The 17,297-nt window shown below is 55.0% G+C and overlaps 1 protein-coding gene across 1 annotated transcript in view; it reads left to right on the forward strand.

The window, feature by feature from the left end:
* The first annotated feature begins 5,715 nt into the window (after positions 1-5,715).
* LOC135192851 (basic proline-rich protein-like) overlaps positions 5,716-17,297 on the forward strand; it is a 37,270-nt gene continuing 25,688 nt past the window's right edge. Inside the window, exons 1-7 of the mRNA XM_064176234.1 lie at positions 5,716-5,906; positions 5,974-6,624; positions 7,482-7,650; positions 8,033-8,167; positions 8,654-8,737; positions 10,313-10,445; positions 10,667-10,827. Coding sequence (XP_064032304.1) covers positions 5,716-5,906; positions 5,974-6,624; positions 7,482-7,650; positions 8,033-8,167; positions 8,654-8,737; positions 10,313-10,387 — 1,305 coding nt within the window. The 3' untranslated portion in view covers positions 10,388-10,445; positions 10,667-10,827. The remainder of the gene's footprint in view (positions 5,907-5,973; positions 6,625-7,481; positions 7,651-8,032; positions 8,168-8,653; positions 8,738-10,312; positions 10,446-10,666; positions 10,828-17,297) is intronic.

Genomic DNA, 17,297 nt, shown 5'->3' on the forward strand with positions numbered 1-17,297 from the left:
ATGGCGGAAGTGGCTGCAAGCAGCTGAACTGGTGGACTGCAGCTGCTGTTGTCGGGTCCGGGCTGACCCGGAGTGGCGTGGCAGGGCTACACGTTCACAGTGGGGCGTGGGGTGGGAGAGCACCCTCACACCATGCTCTAAGTCCCACTGCAGAGCGCATGTCTACCCCACCTGGGTAAGAGAGCACATCTACCCCAACCCTTGCATGTTAAGCTCTAAGTCTCGGTGGGGAGCGCCATGTCTACCCCGGCCTCTGCACACCAGGCTCTACGCCCCACTGGAGACCGCATGTCTACTCGGAGGGGGCAGGAAAAAAAAAAGTTGGTGGAAGTCGGACCCCTCCGCTGCACGGTGAGGGGCCACCTGCTCTCACCCCCTTTGGGAAAGCCCCCAGCTGGCTGCCACGTGCACTCCGGGTGGGAGCCTGCGGGGCCCCCCCACTAGTCCCTGCCGCTTTTGCGGATTTATGCCCTGCCCTAGCCTGGGCAGTGGCACGGGTGGAACCTGCAGCATGCCCCTCTTGCGCCAGACCGCGTCCCCCCAATGCCCGCGAGGTAGGAGTAGCACAGTGGTGCTGGCCCAGAGGCCACAGCAAGGAAAGCAACGGAAGTGGCACCGTAATGGGGCCCGCGCCCCTCAGCTCATGCGCCCACCACCCCCTATGGAGGTATGAGGAGGAAAAGGGCCGTAGCTTGGCCCGCGCCCCCCTGAGGCCACGCGGCCCCAGGGTGCCAACACCACACACCGTGCCCCGTGACACTGCCTTCCACAGAGATGAGAGGAAGAGAGAGACGCTTGCCACTGACGCCAGTGACAAAAGCTTGTGTCGAGGGCTGATTCTCAATAGATCGCAGCAAGAGAGGTGCTCCGCTACGTACAAAACCCTCACCCAGAATCAGGTCGTCTACGAATGATTTAGCACCGGGTGCCCTACGGTCATGCGGTGCAAAACGGGGGAAAGGTGGTGCCGCATCTGTCCGCCCCTCCGGTTCCCAGCAACAAGTGGCGTTCCCCACCGAGCCCTGCCCTGTGCGGGGCGAGGCGGCCGGCTATCGTGAGCCCACCGAGGCGCCGGCGGCACTGCGGTATTCCTACGTCTAGGCGGGATTCTGACTTGGAGGCGTTCAGTCATAAGGCCGCAGATGGTAGCCTCGCACCAGTGGCTCCTCAGCCAAGCACACGCACCAGGGGTCTGAACCTGCGGTTCCTCTCGTACTGAGCAGGATTACTATTGCAACAACACATCATCAGTAGGGTAAATCTAACCTGTCTCACGACGGTCTAAACCCAGCTCACCTTCCCTATTAGTGGGTGAACAATCCAACGCTTGGTGAATTCTGCTTCACAATGATAGGAAGAGCCGACATCGAAGGATCAAAAAGCGACGTCGCTATGAACGCTTGGCCGCCACAAGCCAGTTATCCCTGTGGTAACTTTTCTGACACCTCCTGCTTTAAACCCAAAAAGCCAGAAGGATCGTGAGGCCCCGCTTTCACGGTCTGTATTCGTACTGAAAATCAAGATCAAGCAAGCTTTTGCCCTTCTGCTCCATGGGAGGTTTCCGTCCTCCCTGAGCTCACCTTAGGACACCTGCATTACGCTTTGACAGGTGTACCGCCCCAGTCAAACTCCCCATCTGCTGCTGTCCCCGGAGTAGGTCGCACCCAGCATGTGCCGGGCGCTTGGTGCCAAAAGCAAGAGCCCCCCTTGGGGCTTGCCCCCCCGCCTCACCAGGTGAGTGAAAAAACGATCAGAGTAGTGGTATTTCACCGGCGGCCGGGACGCCAGCACAGACGAGTCACCCTGCCACGCCTGTCACACGCCCAGCATGCGCCCAGCCTCCCACTTATTCTACACCTCTCATGTCTCTTCACAGCGCCAGACTAGAGTCAAGCTCAACACGGTCTTCTTTCCCCACTGACTGTGAGGGAAGTTGACATCACAGTTGTTTTCCTTTTCAGAGCTAAATTATCTACTTTTTCTCACCAAAACATTCTAGCCTCCTTCAAACTAGCACAATCACAAAAGCCAAATCCACTTTAACTATTGTTATATCTGGTTTAAACAAATTACCCTCCCTATCTCTAATTAATGGTTCTTTGAATACTACCCAATCCTTCTTTTTAGCCTCCTCTATATGTAATCTACATATCACATTACGTCTTTTAATCCTAGCTTCTTGAACAGCGGGACAATAACCAATGAGATGTGCAATCGATTCATTAGCAGCCAGACAGTGATAGCATTTTGTATTTTGGTCCATTATTCTGCCCCTCGCTAAAAATTCTCTGGATGGATAAAGATTGGCCTTTCTCTGCAAAGCAGTTACCAATTTTCTATGTGGGAACTTTTTATAATTTACAATCCAATCATTACTAATGCAATCTTTTTCAAAATTTGCAGCCCCCAAACCCTGGCAAATCAATTTAATTCAATTTTTAAATTCTTTCTTTCTAAAATCACATGGTTTTGGATAAATTTCATTTACAGTTGGTACTTCCCATGCTGATAATTGTTCTGAACCCCCAATTTCCATTATTTTCATTACTGTACCGGGATTGTAAATTACAGGCATTTTATTCTTGTCATCACCCACCGCTACCCATAAACTTTCATATTCTTTATCAATTTCCTCACTTTTAACAATTATTCTGGTAATTTCATCTGGTGATTGTGCCAGTCTATGTAATCATCTGGCTTGAATACTAGGCATCAACCCAGCCAATCAGGTGACATCTAGGCCCCCGTCTCTAGTACTGGAATACAAGACGCCATCAGAAGTACAAGCTGGAAGATGCAACCACTCTTTAACCTTATATCTAATTTCCAAATCTAATTTCTCTAAAGATGTGGAGTTTGCATTTGACTGATCGGCCAAGTAGATCAATCTGGGGGCTGTGTACACTTTCAATATATCCAATTTCTGAAATGGTTTCAGTGTGGCTTTTGCAATTTTATTAAGCCATAGATCCAATTTATTTAATAAATCTGGTTTGACAACCCCCACCCATGGGTCAAATTTTAATCCAAGATACTTTTCTGATTGGCCAGGATTTATCGTATTTAAGGGGGTGCCACAAACAAGACATGGTGGACAATCATTGATGGTTTAAGCGTCCTTTGTAGGTTGAATAAAAAAGCCACGGCACTTTTCGCTTTGAGTTTTGAGGCCAGACAACTCACAAAACACCTCTAAAATTTCAATATTGCTCTCCATATCCTCCCATGAGCTACTTAGTAAAGCCAGGTCGTCAGCAAAGGCCAACGTTGTAACTTTTACCACACCATATCGGTACCCATTACCCAATTCTTCTAATTTACATAACAATGGATCAATACATCAATTAAATAGCAACGGTGACATGGGGTCACCTTGCTTTATGCCAGTTCTTATCCCAGTTTCACCTGTTTGGCCCGATTTAATTTTGATATGTGTATGAATATTATCATAAAATTATATGATCGTCCAGGCCCTTTTGTTTCAAAACAGGTAAAATATGAGCATGATTAACAGTCGAAGGCTTTGGCCAGGTCGACAAAGACAACACTGAGAGGTTAATGTTGTTTCTTGGCATTTCTAATTCACAGTCCTAACTCACCTTCATCGCGCCGCGGGCGTTCGTCACGGCCCCTGACTCGCTCGCGTGCCAGACACCTTGGTCTATGTCTCAAGACGGGTCGGGTGGGTTGCCGACATCGCCGCTGACCCCGTGCGCACTGAGCGTGGCCCGAAGCGCGGCCCGGCGGCGACGCGCAGCCGGGGCGCAGTAAGCGTAGTCCGCCCCGGTTGACAGCGGCGGCGGAGGCCGGCGGGCCCGGCCTCCCCCCCCGCCTCACGGATTCCTCTGGACGGGGCGGAGAGAGCGCGGCGGAGGTCCCTCTCTCGGCCCCGGGTTTCGGCGACTCGCTGCTCGGCGGCTCTAACACCGGGCCGCCACTCACGCGGCGCTGAGCCACGTGCCTTCCGCGGGCCTTCCCAACTGACCCGGAGCCGGTCGCGGCGCACCGCCGCGGACGATATGCGCCCGGCCAGAGCCGGCCGACGGGCGGGCGCCGGTCCCTGCGCCGGCCCACCTCCCCCGAGCCCGCCCCCGCGGGCGGGCGCCCGGGGGACGGAGGGGAGGTGGAGGCGGGGATCCTCCGCACCGCGTTGCCCGGCCGTGACTCGCCGGTTTGAATCCTCCGCGCGGACTGCGCAGGCCCCACCCGTTTACCTCTTAACGGTTTCACGCCCTCTTGAACTTTCTCTTCAAAGTTCTTTTCAACTTTCCCTTACGGTACTTGTTGGCTATCGGTCTCGTGCCCGTATTTAGCCTTAGATGGAGTTTACCACCCGCTTTGGGCTGCATTCCCAAGCAACCTGACTCCGAGAAGCCCCGGGCCCGGCGCACCGGGGGGCCACTACCGGCCTCACACCGTCCGCGGGCTGCGGCCTCGATCAGAAGGACTTGGGTTCCCCGAGAGCGCCGCCGGGGAGGGGGGCTTCTGTACGCCACATGTCCCACGCCCCACCGCGGGGCGGGGATTCGGCGCTGGGCTCTTCCCTCTTTACTCGCCGTTACTGAGGGAATCCTCGTTAGTTTCTTTTCCTCCACTGACTAAAATGCTTAAATTCAGCGGTTCGCCACGTCTGATCTGAGGTCGCAAACCCAGAGACAGCGGCACGCGCCGCGCGTGCCCAACGACCGAGAGGGGGCCGCCGGCAAGCGGAGCAGGCCAGCCCGACCGGCACCGCGGCACAGAGAGCAGACACACCAGCGCCGCCTCCCCCCCCACCCTTCCCACGCCTGACGAGGGGAGGGCAGGCGCCGCTTGAATGCTGCCGCTGCCCGCGGACGCATGAGCCGCGCTTGCCCGCCTCTTCCCAACAGGACCCCAATGCCCCAGGCCGGAGGAGGCCCGAACGGATTTTGCCCTTTCGCACATGCAACGCTTCTGGCAACGACACCGGGAGACGGCCCCGCCCGGGGTGACACCGGTCGCAACCAAAGCACAGGGAACCGGGCGGCAGAGAAGGTCGCTCAGGTCATAGGGGGGCGGTGGCAGGACCCAGCCGGGTTGAGGTGGTGGGGGGAGCTGGCAAGCGGCAACGGAGTGGGGGGGGGGGGGCGGCAGAAGCCGCAGCGATCAGCCGGACCGGCAGGCTGCGGCTGCCGGTGGCGGGTCCGGCCATCCTCTGAGCTGCCGGGCAGGGCTGCCAGCCCGTGGACGGCGGCTGAGGGGCTGGTGGGGGAGGCAGCCGAGGCAGCGGAGAAAAGGTCTGCGGCGATGCGTGAGGAGGGTGGCGGCAGGACCCAGCTGGGTTGAGGAGGGGGGAACCAGCGAGCAGAAGCGGCTTGGGGTGGGCGGCGAAAGCGATCAGCCGGACCGGCGTTCAGCGGCTGCCGCTGGCGCGACCGGCGTGCTCTGGAGGTACCGGGCACGGCTGCCGGTCTGCGTACGGCGGCTGAGGGGCCGGTGGGGCAAGCACCCGAGGCAGCGGAGAAGGGGTCTGCCGGCGGGGCCGGGGCGGGGGCGGCAGGACCCGGCCGGATTTGGACTGGGGGGGCGGAACCGGCGTGCGGCAACGGCGTGGGGGGGGCAGCGGTAGTGGCAGCGAGCAACCGGATCGGCTGGCAGTGGCTGCCGCTGGCGGGTCCCGCCAGACCCGGAGCGACTGGACAGGGCTACGCGTTCACGGTTGGGCATTGCGCAGGAGAGTACGTCTACCCCGCAATGGCGGACCTAGCCAGAGGCATTGCCAGGCCCCTCGGTAGGGTACCCAGCCGCTCGGGAGGCAGCCCGCCCGCCCCGCGCCCGCTCCCCATTAACTCCGGGGGCGGCGCCGAGTCGCCCAGGTCTTTAAACCTCCGCCCGGCTTCTCCCGCGCCGGCCGGGGCCGCCGTGGAGGAAGGCACGGGCGCTAGGTACCTGACCCTGGGGGCGAGGGAAACCAGCTTACGGCCCCGCGGGGGTGCCTCCACCCCACTGCAGCTGTCGGGGGGAGCGTCCGCCTGCAGGGGCCGCGCCCCTGCCCGGCCCGAGGCCCTGGGTTTCCCTCAGTGTCCTGGCGCTGCGCTCGGGAGGAGGGACGCGGCTGGGGCCGCCCATCCCGTGCGCGACGGTCCGCGGCATGCATGGGTACGGCGGTCCCGACGGCGCACCGGCACAGGGCCGGCCTGCGACCGGCGGGCCGGCTGGGAGGGCTTCCGAGGCCGGGCGCCCGCTCAACGACGCACCCGTGCGGGACCGAGAAGAACCCCCTCGGCGCCTCCTTCCCCCTCCCCCCGGCCCATGGACCCCCGCCCCCTTTCCAGCACGCGCTCAAATGGGGGGGAGCGGGAGGGGTGGGCGTGGAGCTGCCCAAGGCGAACGCAGCGTCCCCCACCCGAAGATGATGGCCCAGCCGGTGCCGCCACCAAACGCGGCCGGCCCGGAGGCCGCGTGCCCGCCGAAGGGGACTCTGCTCTCCCCTCCCCGTCCCTTTCCAGTCCCTCCCCAGTCCCCTCTCAGTCTAACGAGTGCCTCCCAGGCCCCCCCCCAGCATCGAGGGTCTGGAGTCCCCCCAGGTCCATGCTGGGGACACCCTGAGGCTGCTCTGCATTGTGCGGGGAGGGAACGCCCCCCAGTCTGTACTGGGGCAAGGTACTGGGAGCACTGGGAGGGGACTTGGAGGGACTGGGAGGGATTGGAATGGTCCTTTGGGGGCTACTGGGAGCACTGGGATGGACTGGGATGGTCCTCAGGGCAATACTGGGAGGGACTGGGATGAACTGGGATGGTCCTCAGGGCAATACTGGGAGGGACTGGGATGAACTGGGATGGTCCTTAGGGGCCATACTGGGAGGGACTGGGATGAACTGAGAGGGACTGGGATGAACTGGGAGGCTCTGGATCCTGAGCCTTGCTCCCCTCCCCCCACACAGGACGGGGAGCCCTGCAGGGGTTGGGGGTGATTGAGGAGGGTCCCCCCCGGGTGTCTCACAGACTCCTGACCCTGGTGGCCACCCCTGGGCACCATGGAGTAACCCTGGGCTGTGCAACCCACGACCCCACCCCAGGCCCTTGGCACCGGACCCAGCATCACCCCAAGCATCACCTGTGGGCATGGGGGAGGGGAGGGGAGTGGAGGGGAGGGGAGGGAATGGAGGGGGGGGACGGGGAGGGGATGGGAGAGAGGGGGAGGGAGGAGGAAGGAGGGGAGGGAGTGGGATGGTCCTTAGGGCCATACTGGTAGGTACTGGTTCGTGCTGGTCCGTACTGATCAGTACTAGTCCATACTGGTCTATACTGGTCAGTACTGCACTGGAGTGGGTCGGTACCGACCTGCAGTGGTTCTTATTGGTCCCTACTGGTCAGTACTGCTCAGTAGTGCTCCAGAGTCGGTCGCTACCAACCCACAGTGGTTCATACTGGTCAGTACAGCTCTGTACTGCTCCAGAGTGGGTCGGTACTGACCCACAGTGGTTCTTACTGCTCCGTACTGGTCCATACTGGTGCAGACCCCCCTGCAGAGGGGAGGATCTTGGCAAGCTCGTGGGTGGTGGAGAACAGCAGCATGAGCCTGAGCTGCTCCAGCGGCCCCAGGAACGCCCCAGGAACCCCCCAGGGCGGCTGTGCTGGTGGCTGGCAGGGGAGGAGCTGCAGCCCAGCAACAGCGCAGCCCTGCCGGTGAGAGCGGGGGAGGGAGGAGGAGGGAGGGGGAGGGCGTTAGGGGGGAGTGGGAGGGGATTGGGAGGGGTTGGAGGGAGTGAGAGGAAGTGGGGTGGAAATGGGAGAGAGGGGGAGGGGATTAGGGGGAGTGGGAGAGAGGGGAAGGGAGGTGGAGGGGATTGGGAGGGAGTGGGAGGGAGTGGGAGGGGAAAGGGAGGGAGTGGGAGTGAGAGGGAGAAGGTTGGAGAGAGTGGGAGGGGATTAGGGGGGAGGGGGAGGAAGAGGGAGAGGGGATTGGGCTATATTGGGAGGGCACTGGGCTATACTGGGCTATACTGGGAGGGCACTGGGCTGTACTGGGAGGGCACTGAGCTGTACTGGCAGTCACTGGGCCCTGCAGGGTGGTGGCACTGTATCCAATGTGAGCATCGTGGGGCAGTGCCAGCTGCATGGGTGCCCTCTGCTGTGCGAGGCTGTAACTGCAGACCTGGGCAGCCGCAGCGCCAGCATCCTGCTGTCCTGCTGGGCGACACCTGTGAGTGGGGGGAGTGGGCAGAGCAGGGAGGGAGTGGGAGGGGACTGGGTTATGCTGGGAGGGCACTGGGCTGGACTGGGAGGGCATGGGGATGTACTGGGCTACACTGGGAGGCAACTAACAAGATGGTAACCATGGCAACCATAACAACATGGTAACCGTAGTAACCATAACAAAACGGTAACCATGGCAACCATGGTAACCATAACAAAAGGGTCCACATGGTGTTTAGAGCTGTACCTATAAACTGAGTCTCTAGGAGTGCCAGAGCGTGGAATTTGCCTTGTGTGCATTGTGCTGTTTGAAAAGCCAATAGGCAAAGTGGCGCTGGGCTGAATGCGCTGCCCCTGGCCGGGAGCACAGGCATTCTCAGTTGTCTGTGCTGCCCGCTTGTGTTTGCATGTGGGTACTGCAGTTGCGTAGCGGCATGTGCTGTGTCTCCAGTGCTCAGTGCTGCCACCGTGTGTTTCCTTCTCCACACTGCAGTTCCTCAGCCGTGGCTGTCTGCCGTGCTCCTGCCTTGTCTCTAAATGCCCTGCACGATTGAAGTGCCTGAAAGCTGAGGGGAAGGTGAGGGGTGGGAGGGAGAGATTCAAACTTGTTTGGATTTGTAAGTATCCAAGTGAGGAGTTACAAGCGGCAGCCACCTACAACGCAGCGCCAGTCTGGGGGCGGGGCAGCTTCAGCACCTGTGCCCTAGGGCTATGCATTTGGATGCATGCACCAGTGGGAGCGGGGCGGAGCATCATGCATAGAGGTGAAGGGAGCGGAAGTGAAGCTCAGCCGGCTGCACGTGAGAGGCGCCCAACAGAGTGGCAGGCAGGCACAGCCTTTCGGGGCCAAAGGGAAGCCTCACACATTCCCCGGCAGAGCTGCGTTTTCTCTCACAGCAGAGGCATTTGGGCAGGTGAGTCGCTCAGCAGCAGCGCATCTGAGACGCGTTTTACAACAGCTGCTGTAAGTAGCCTTTGCGGCGCTGTCTGCACGTGTCCCTGTGCTGGGTTCTCTGGTGCTGCTGTGGCAGGGGGATTGTGCTGCTGGCTTTGCACAGGTCCCTTCCAAGCGCTACCCTCCTGGGCTCTGTGATCACACTTAGAGCAGGTTGTGTGCTCGACTTCCCATCCCGTAGTGATTAGAGCTCTGCAAGTGGTGTGTGTGTGCTGAGAACAGAGGAGCTCTGCAAGCAGCGTGCCTCTGCCGTGACTGGGGGGCTTAGGCAAAGGGTGTAGGTGTCTCAGCCGTGAATAGGGGAGTTATGGAAACAGCGTAGGTGTCACTGCTGTGAATAAGGGGAGTTACGGAAATGGCCTAAGTTGCTGCTGTGAATAGCGGAGCAGCTCAAACTCCTCCTTTTTCCTTTTTTTTTCTCTTTTTTTCCTCTTCTTTTCCCTATTTGTTCTCGTCTTTCCCCCTTTCTCCCTTTTTTCCTATTTTTCCTCCCTTTTTCCTTTTTTCTTCTTTTTTAATTTTTTTCTCCTTTTTTCCCCTTTTCTCTTTTTTCTTTTTTCTTCTTTTTTTTCCTTTCTTTCATCCTTTCTTTCCTTTTCTTTCTTTCATTTTTTCTTTTTTTATCCTTTTTTCCTTTTTTTCTCTTCTTTTTCCTTTTCTTGTCTCCTTTTTTCCTTCCCCCCCTTTTTTTCCCTTTTTTCCCTTTTTTCCCCTTTCCTTCCTTTCTTCCCCCTCATTTCCCTCATTTTCCCCCTTCCCTCCTCCTTTTTTCCATCTTTTTCCTGAGGAGTGTTTAACCTTCTCTCAAGAGTCTGCCTTGGAGCAAAGATTTTCAGCTGCGTTTGAAAGGAGTTATGCAGCCTTTCTTTAGCAGACCCTATTGGCCTGACTCGGAGAAATAGAATTCTAGAATGGTTTGGCTTGGAAGGAAACTTAGAGATCATCTTGTTGCAACCCCTGCCTGGCCATGGGCAGGGACACCTCTTAGTAGATGAGGCTGCTGAAGGTCCCATCCCAGCTGCCTTTGGACACTGCTAAGCTTGGAGCCTCCTTAGGCAGCCTTTTCCAGTGTCTCACCACCACAGCTGCTTGCTAGCACCAAGTAAAGTTGGAGTGAATGACTTCTTTAGAAAGGGAATCTTTCCCACCCTAGATTACCAAGAAGTGGTTCATTCTCTTTCTCTTGGTCCTCTTCAGGTGCTTGGAGAGTACAGGCCCTCAGTGGTGTGCGGTGCTGGTGCTGCCAAGGCAGGCTTTGAGCAGGCTGTGTGAAGGAAGCAGCTGTCCAGTGCTGGCAGAAGCTGGAGTGGAAGCTGGAAGCCCAGCACAGGTAACTGTGAGAAGCATCCAAGTGCTGCTTGCAGTCTGCCTTTTGTTGTCCTTTGCAGCACATGACCTTTCCAAAAGAATAATTGTGTTCAGCTGGATGGATGGATTTGCCTGCACTCAGGCTGTTGCCAGGAGCATTTGCAGCAGGCCATGGCTACAAATGTGCAGCTGGTGCTTCCAGAGCCACTCCATGTAAATCTTTGCTGCTGTTGAATTCTGCAGGTCTCTCCAGCAAGCATGAAATGAGCTGAAGGAGCATCAGGAGCAGCATGGCCATTCCGCCAGGCAGCAGGATGTTTCAGCCAAGCACAAGCTCATGCAGGAGGAGCAGATCCTGAGGAACATCTCCCATGAGACACAGGTGGCAAAAGAGGCTCAGTCAGGTAAAGCTTTCTGTTGAATTTGTGCTCCTTCTGGCAGTCAGTTGCACATACTCAGATGAGTAGAAGCATGGAGTAGTTGCTGTTGGAGAAGAGCTTCCAAATCATCCAGTGCAGCCCTTAAGCCAGCACTGCTAGGTCACCCCTAAACCATGTCCCTGAGCAGCACAGCTGTAGGACTTTTCCTCCCTTCAGGTAGTGACCTCACTGCTGTCTGCAACTAATTAGATTCTGTGCTCCTCAAGACCAGCACCAGACCAACCCCACCTGGCTACAACCTCCCTCCAGGTAGTTGTAGACAGCAAGGCAGTCACTAATCAGACTCTAAGCTCCTAAAGAGCAGCACCAGACCGACCCCACCTGGCTACAACCTCCCTTCAGGTACTTGTAGACAACAGTGAGGTCACTAATCAGACTCTGCTCCTCAAGACCAGCACCAGACCAACCCCACTTGGCTACAAGCTCCCCTCAGGTAGTTGTAGACAGCAGTGTCGCCAATAATCAGACTCTCAGCTCCTCAAGCCCAGCACCATGTTTGTTGCTGTGCAGGCAGATGCTGAGCAATGCCATGAGCATGCTGCACTGTTACAAATAAACAATCCCTCTTTTAACTAGAGCAAAGTACTGTCTCTGCAACCCACACAGCACAAAGAGGGGCTCCTCAAAAATGGGGTCTGCTTAGCAAGGCAGGCAATGAAAATCACTGAGCTGAACTGAACCTGTACTATAACTGTAGCTATGTTGACTGCAATAACCCAGTTTGGAAGGAGGCCGGAGAAGCAGCAGACAAATTCTGCCCTCTGTTGCAGCCAACCTAATCTCACTGAAATCACTGGGCAGAGCTTGACTCAACACTGGCTAAGCCCTTGGAGCCCAGGGACTTAATCACTCCAAGTGGTCAGGACCTTGGAGCTGTGCCTCTCTTAAAGGAGGAATAGATGTTTGATGGATTGCCTTTAATCAGCTGACTTGCACAATCTTCAAAGCAGTCAGAAACTTCTATGGCCACAAAAAATAGCTTAGAACATGACCCTGCCAGCCTGGAAGAGCAGGGGAGAGGAATCAGGTATCAGATCTGAAATGGGCTGCAGTTGAATGTATGCAGGGCAGGGCCATGAGGATGAGCAGAGGGCTGGAGCACCTCTGCTGTGAGGAGAGGCTGAGGGAGTTGGGGCTGTTCAGTTTGGAGAGAAGGCTCCCAGGTGACCTCATTGTGAGCTTTCAGTACCTTAAAGGGGTCTACAAGAAAGCTGGGGAGGGACTTTTTAGGCTGTCAGGCAGCGATAGGACTGGGGGGAATGGAACCAAGCTGGAAATGGGGAGATTCAGGCTGGAGAGTAGGAAGAAGTTGTTCAGCATGAGGGTGGTGAGAGCCTGGAAGGGGTTGCCCAGTGAGGTGGTGGAAGCCTCATCCCTGGAGGTGTTTAAGGCCAGGCTGGATGTGGTTATAGCCAGCCTGATCTAGTGTGAGGTGTCCCTGGGCATGGCAGGGGGCTTGGAACTGACTGATCTTTGTGGTCCTTTCCAACCCTGACTGATTCTGTGATTCTATGACTGGATAGAGCTGATCGTGAAGGTCTCTTTCAAACTGGTTTCATTCTGTGTTTCTATGCTCCTATGATTGGATAGGGCTGATCTTAGAGGTCTCTTCCAACCTGGTGGATTCTTCTACAGCAAGAGGCTATTATCACTTATCCCCTGCCCTACACCTCCCTCTGCCCCCCCCCCATGTCCCACCCCCTCCTCTCTTCCCCCCCAACACCCCCCCTCCTCCCATCCCCCCACCGTGTCCCCCCTCCTGTCTTTCCCATGTCCCCTCCCCTCTTCCCAACAGTCTCCTCCTCTTCTCTTCCTCCCCCAGCCCCCCTTCTCATCCCCTCCCCACCATGTTCCCTCCCCGCCTCTCCCCCCCCACCATGTCTCCTCCCTGCCTCTCTTCCCTCCACCATATCCCCTCCCCCCCCACCATGTCCACTCCCCTCCTGTCTTCCCCCATCATGTCCTCCCCCCATGTTCCCCACCTGCAATAACAAGAGCTACACCAGAGGCCAGAGCTGTGCTGTCACAGCAAGCAAAGGGCAAAGGAGGCAATAAGATGCTGTAGTTACTCTGAGTGCTGCTGCCAGGCTGCACCAAGAGGGAGATGCTGTCCCTGAGCAGGTGAAAGGACTCCAGAGAAGAGCAGCTCCAAGACAGGGAGCATCTCCTCAGCTCCGTGGTCACTCATCCTTCCTGCACTCACTGGAGGCTCCTCTTAGGTGGCTAAATCCAATTGCCACAGAGTAGCTGTTACAGCTCCAAGTAGAGCTGCAAATCATTTTGGCTGTGAAAAAAAGGAGCCTGAAAAGCAAAGAAAGCCTCTGGGGGCCTGGGGAAATGACTGCATTGCCCAAAGCACAGCCAGGGCAGCTTGAGGCTGCACACACAGGCCACTAACACACTGGGGCCGGTTTTAGGACCTCCCTGCAGGGCACTGCAGACAGCAATGAGCTCTGCCCTCAGCCTCCTCTGCTGCAGGCTGCACACCGCCAGCTCCCTCAGCCTCTCCTCACAGGGCTGTGCTCTGGGCCCCTCCCCAGCCTTGCTGCCCTTCTCTCAACACCTTCCAGCACCTCAACAGCTCTGTTGAGTTGAGGAGCCCAGAGCTGGACACAGCACTCAGGGGGTGGCCTGTGCTCAGGCACAGGGGCAGAAGAACCTCCCTTGTCCTGCTGGACATTTAGAGTACTCAGATAAAAGATAATTCAGTGACTTCAGCACCTTCTGCACCAGAGCAGTAGGTTACAGTCAGCACCAGGCCATAGGGATGCAAAAGCCTGAAAAAACAAGAGAGGAGCAAGGCAGGAAGCAGAAAAGCAAACCTATCTCATGAGGGAAACAGCAAAACTTCAAGCACAGGTTTAAGCACAACATACGAAGGAGGAAGAGAAATCCCAAGCAGAGGAAAGGGGAAGAGTGGCTTAGAGAAAAGCAAAACCACCCCACGAAGGAGACAGCCAAAACACCACCCCACAAAGGAGACAGCCAAAACACCACCCCACAAAGGAGACAGCCAAAACACCACCCCACAAAGGAGACAGCCAACCTACCACTGCAAAGGGCATCAGCCAAAGGCTTCTGCCTTTCCTGGGGCAGCTTAAAAAGGGGAGTGGGCAAGGCTGGCAAAGTGGCCTCATGTGGTAGTTTGGATGGTACCCGCCCCGCCACACTTTAGTAATACCCAAACTAGACTCAGCGGGCTCTGGGAATATAAACAAAGCTATTTATTTACAGCTAGCACAATATACAAGCAGTTATTTACAATATATACAGAAATATACAAAAATAGACAAGGTAAAAATACTACAGAAGCACAACTCCCCTCCCAGAAACCTGAGTCCCCAGGAGGGGCTCTCAACCACCTCTGCACCTTCCCCCTGCCCCTCTCAACCTTACCCCAGTCCAAAGGAAGAATAGAGGTTCAGCCAAGAGGTTAAGGAGCAAGGTTAGTGGCAGGTGAGGTTAGGGAGATGCAGCTCAGTCAAAGCCCAGCCCGAAAGTGAAGACAAAATGGCGAAAGTGTTATCTAATGTTTACATTGTTCTTCAGCAAGACTCTGAGGGAAGGAGACATCACCATTGTTTTCCTTTCACAGCCTATAATCAAGTTTTTCTCACCAAAACATTCTAGCCTGCTTCAATCTAGCACAATGCACCCCTGTCTACTTTGCTCAGACTATCGCTGAGAATTATCTGATCTAATCTAAACCAGTATTTACACTAATGGATATCACAAGTTCAATTCACACTTCATTTCAGCTATCTCAGATGTAGGTGATTCAAAAGCTCAGAACAGTTTGTCTCCTCACAGATGAGACGGGAACAGGGGCTCCCAGGTGACGTTGGTTTTGTGCTCATGTGCTGTAGATTCTCTCATAGATTCTTTCAGTGTTGGACGCTGATGGTACCTAGAACAGAAAACTCCTAACAGCTTGTATTATACACTCTGAATTTAGACTGTCTCAGCTAAGGTTAGATTTCTCTGTGGGACACACTAGATTTCACCATTCTCCTGCAATACCCAGTAGGTGTGACCAGGACCTTCAGCAGACACCACCCCTCGGACAGGTTTCCCTTTGCCCGAAGGAGAAAATACCCAAACAGTTTTCCCTAACAGATACTTTTCACCTACAACAGGAAATTTATCACCGTCTACTGTTTAGACCAAGTCTGATTGTGCAGGTCCTGCTCTGTTTACTGAACCTCTACTATTTACCAACCAGGTAGCTTGTGCTAAATGTTTGTCCCAGTTTTTCAAGGTTCCACCCCCCATGGCTTTTAGGGTGGTTTTCAGCAAACCGTTGTAGCACTCAATCTTCCCTGAAGCTGGTGCATAGTAGGGTATGTGATAGATCCATTCAATACCATGCTCTTTGGCACAATTTTTCACAAATTGTTCTTGAAATGAGTGCCATTGTCTGACTCAATTCTCTCTGGAGTTCCATGTCTCCACATGATCTGTCTCTCCAAGCTAAGAATGGTGTTACGTGCAGTAGCATGTGGAACTGGATAGGTTTCCAACCATCCAGTGCTGGCTTCTACCATCGTTAGCACATACTGCTTGCCAGAACGAGATCAAGGTAAAGTGATGTAGTCAATCTGCCAGGCTTCACCATACTTGTACTTTGACCATCTATCACCATAAGATAAGGGCTTGATTCGCTTAGCCTGCTTAATAGCAGCACAAATGTCACAGTCATAGATGACTTGGGTGATAGCATCCATGGACAAGTCAATTGACCTATCGCGTGCCCATTGATATGTTGCATCTCTGCCTTGATGTCCAGATGAGTCATGGGCCAACCAAGCTAGGAAAAGTTCACCTCTGTGTTTCCAATCAAGGTCAAGATCAGAGTTTGTGTCAACTTGAGAAATCTTAGCAGCTTGGTCTGCCTGCTGGTTGTGTTGGTGTTCCTCAGTGGCTCTGTTCTTAGGCATGTGTGCGTCTACGTGCCGCACCTCCACTGGAGTTCTCTCCAGCCGAGCATCGATGTCCTGCCATAGATCAGCACACCAAAGAGGCTTTCCTTTCCTCTGCCAACCATGCTTCTTCCAGTCCTTTAGCCAACCCCATAGAGCATTGGCTATGGGGTTGGTGTAGAGGTAAAGAGTCGGTGTAGAGGTAAAGAATAGGCCAATTCTCACATTCAGCCACATCAAGAGCAAGCTGGACAGCTTTTACCTCAGCGAACTGACTGGATTCTCCTTGTCCATCTCTCACTTTGGTAACTCTCCTGGTAGGACTCCAGACTGCTGACTTCCATCTTTGCTTGTTCCCAACAAGACAACAGGAACCATCTGTGAACAAAGCATAATTCTTTTCCTGATCAGAGAGATCACCGTAGGGAGGAGCTTCTTCAGCACGAGTTATTTTCTCCTCTGGAGGTTTGGAACAGTCTGTGCCTGGCGGACAGTTGGTGATCACCTCCACCAGACCAGGTCGATCAAGATTACTCATTCGTGCTCGTTGGGTTATCAAAGCCATCCATTTAGACCAGGTTGCATCTGTGGCATGATGCGGTGATGAACCTTTGCCTTTGAACGTCCAGTTTAGAACTGGCAGTCTAGGAGCTAAAAGCAATTGTGACTCAGTTCCAATCGCTTCAGAGGCTGCTTTCACTCCCTCATAGGCTGCTAGTATCTCTTTCTCTGTTGGAGTGTAATTTGCCTCTGAACATCTGTAGCGACGACCACATGTCTCATTTGGAGCTCTCTGCCAAAGGCTCCAAGTTGGACATTGTCACTGGCAGCCGTGTACAGAATGTTCTTAATGTCCGGACCAGATCACACAGGTCCCAAGCCCGCTGCATGGACTGCTTCTCATTTGATCTGATCAAAGGCTCCTTGCTGTTCAGGTCCCCACTTGAAATTGTTTCTCTTATGAGTCACATCGTGCAGAGGTTTGACAACTTGGCTGAAACCAGGAATATGTAGTCTCCAAAATCCCACTGCACCTAAGAAAGAGAGAGTCTCCTTCTTATTGGTGGGAACTGCCATGTTGGAGACATTGTTGATCACATCCTGAGGAATGTAACGGCGACCATCCTGCCACCGCACTCCCAGAAACTGAATCTCATTGGCAGGTCCTTTGACCTTGTCTCTCTTAATGGCAAAACCTGCTTGCAACAGAATGTCAATGATTTTGTTACCTTTCTCGAGGACTCCCTCAGCAGTTTGGCCCCACACAATGATGTCATCGATGAACTGTATATGCTCTGGAGCTTTACCTTTCTCCAGTGCATTGTGGATGACTGAGTGACAGATGGTTGAGCTGTGTTTCCACCCCTGAGGCAAATGGTTGAACTGGTACTGGATTCCTCTCCAGGTGAATGCAAACTGAGGCCTGCACTCCTTTGCTATGGGAATAGAGAAGAAAGCATTAGCAAGTCAACTGTGAGTCTCCAATTGCTGTTAGGTTTACGCACAGGACAGATG

The sequence above is a fragment of the Pogoniulus pusillus genome, chromosome W, assembly GCF_015220805.1.
Source record: "Pogoniulus pusillus isolate bPogPus1 chromosome W, bPogPus1.pri, whole genome shotgun sequence".
In the NCBI taxonomy this organism is placed as follows: Eukaryota; Metazoa; Chordata; class Aves; order Piciformes; family Lybiidae; genus Pogoniulus; species Pogoniulus pusillus.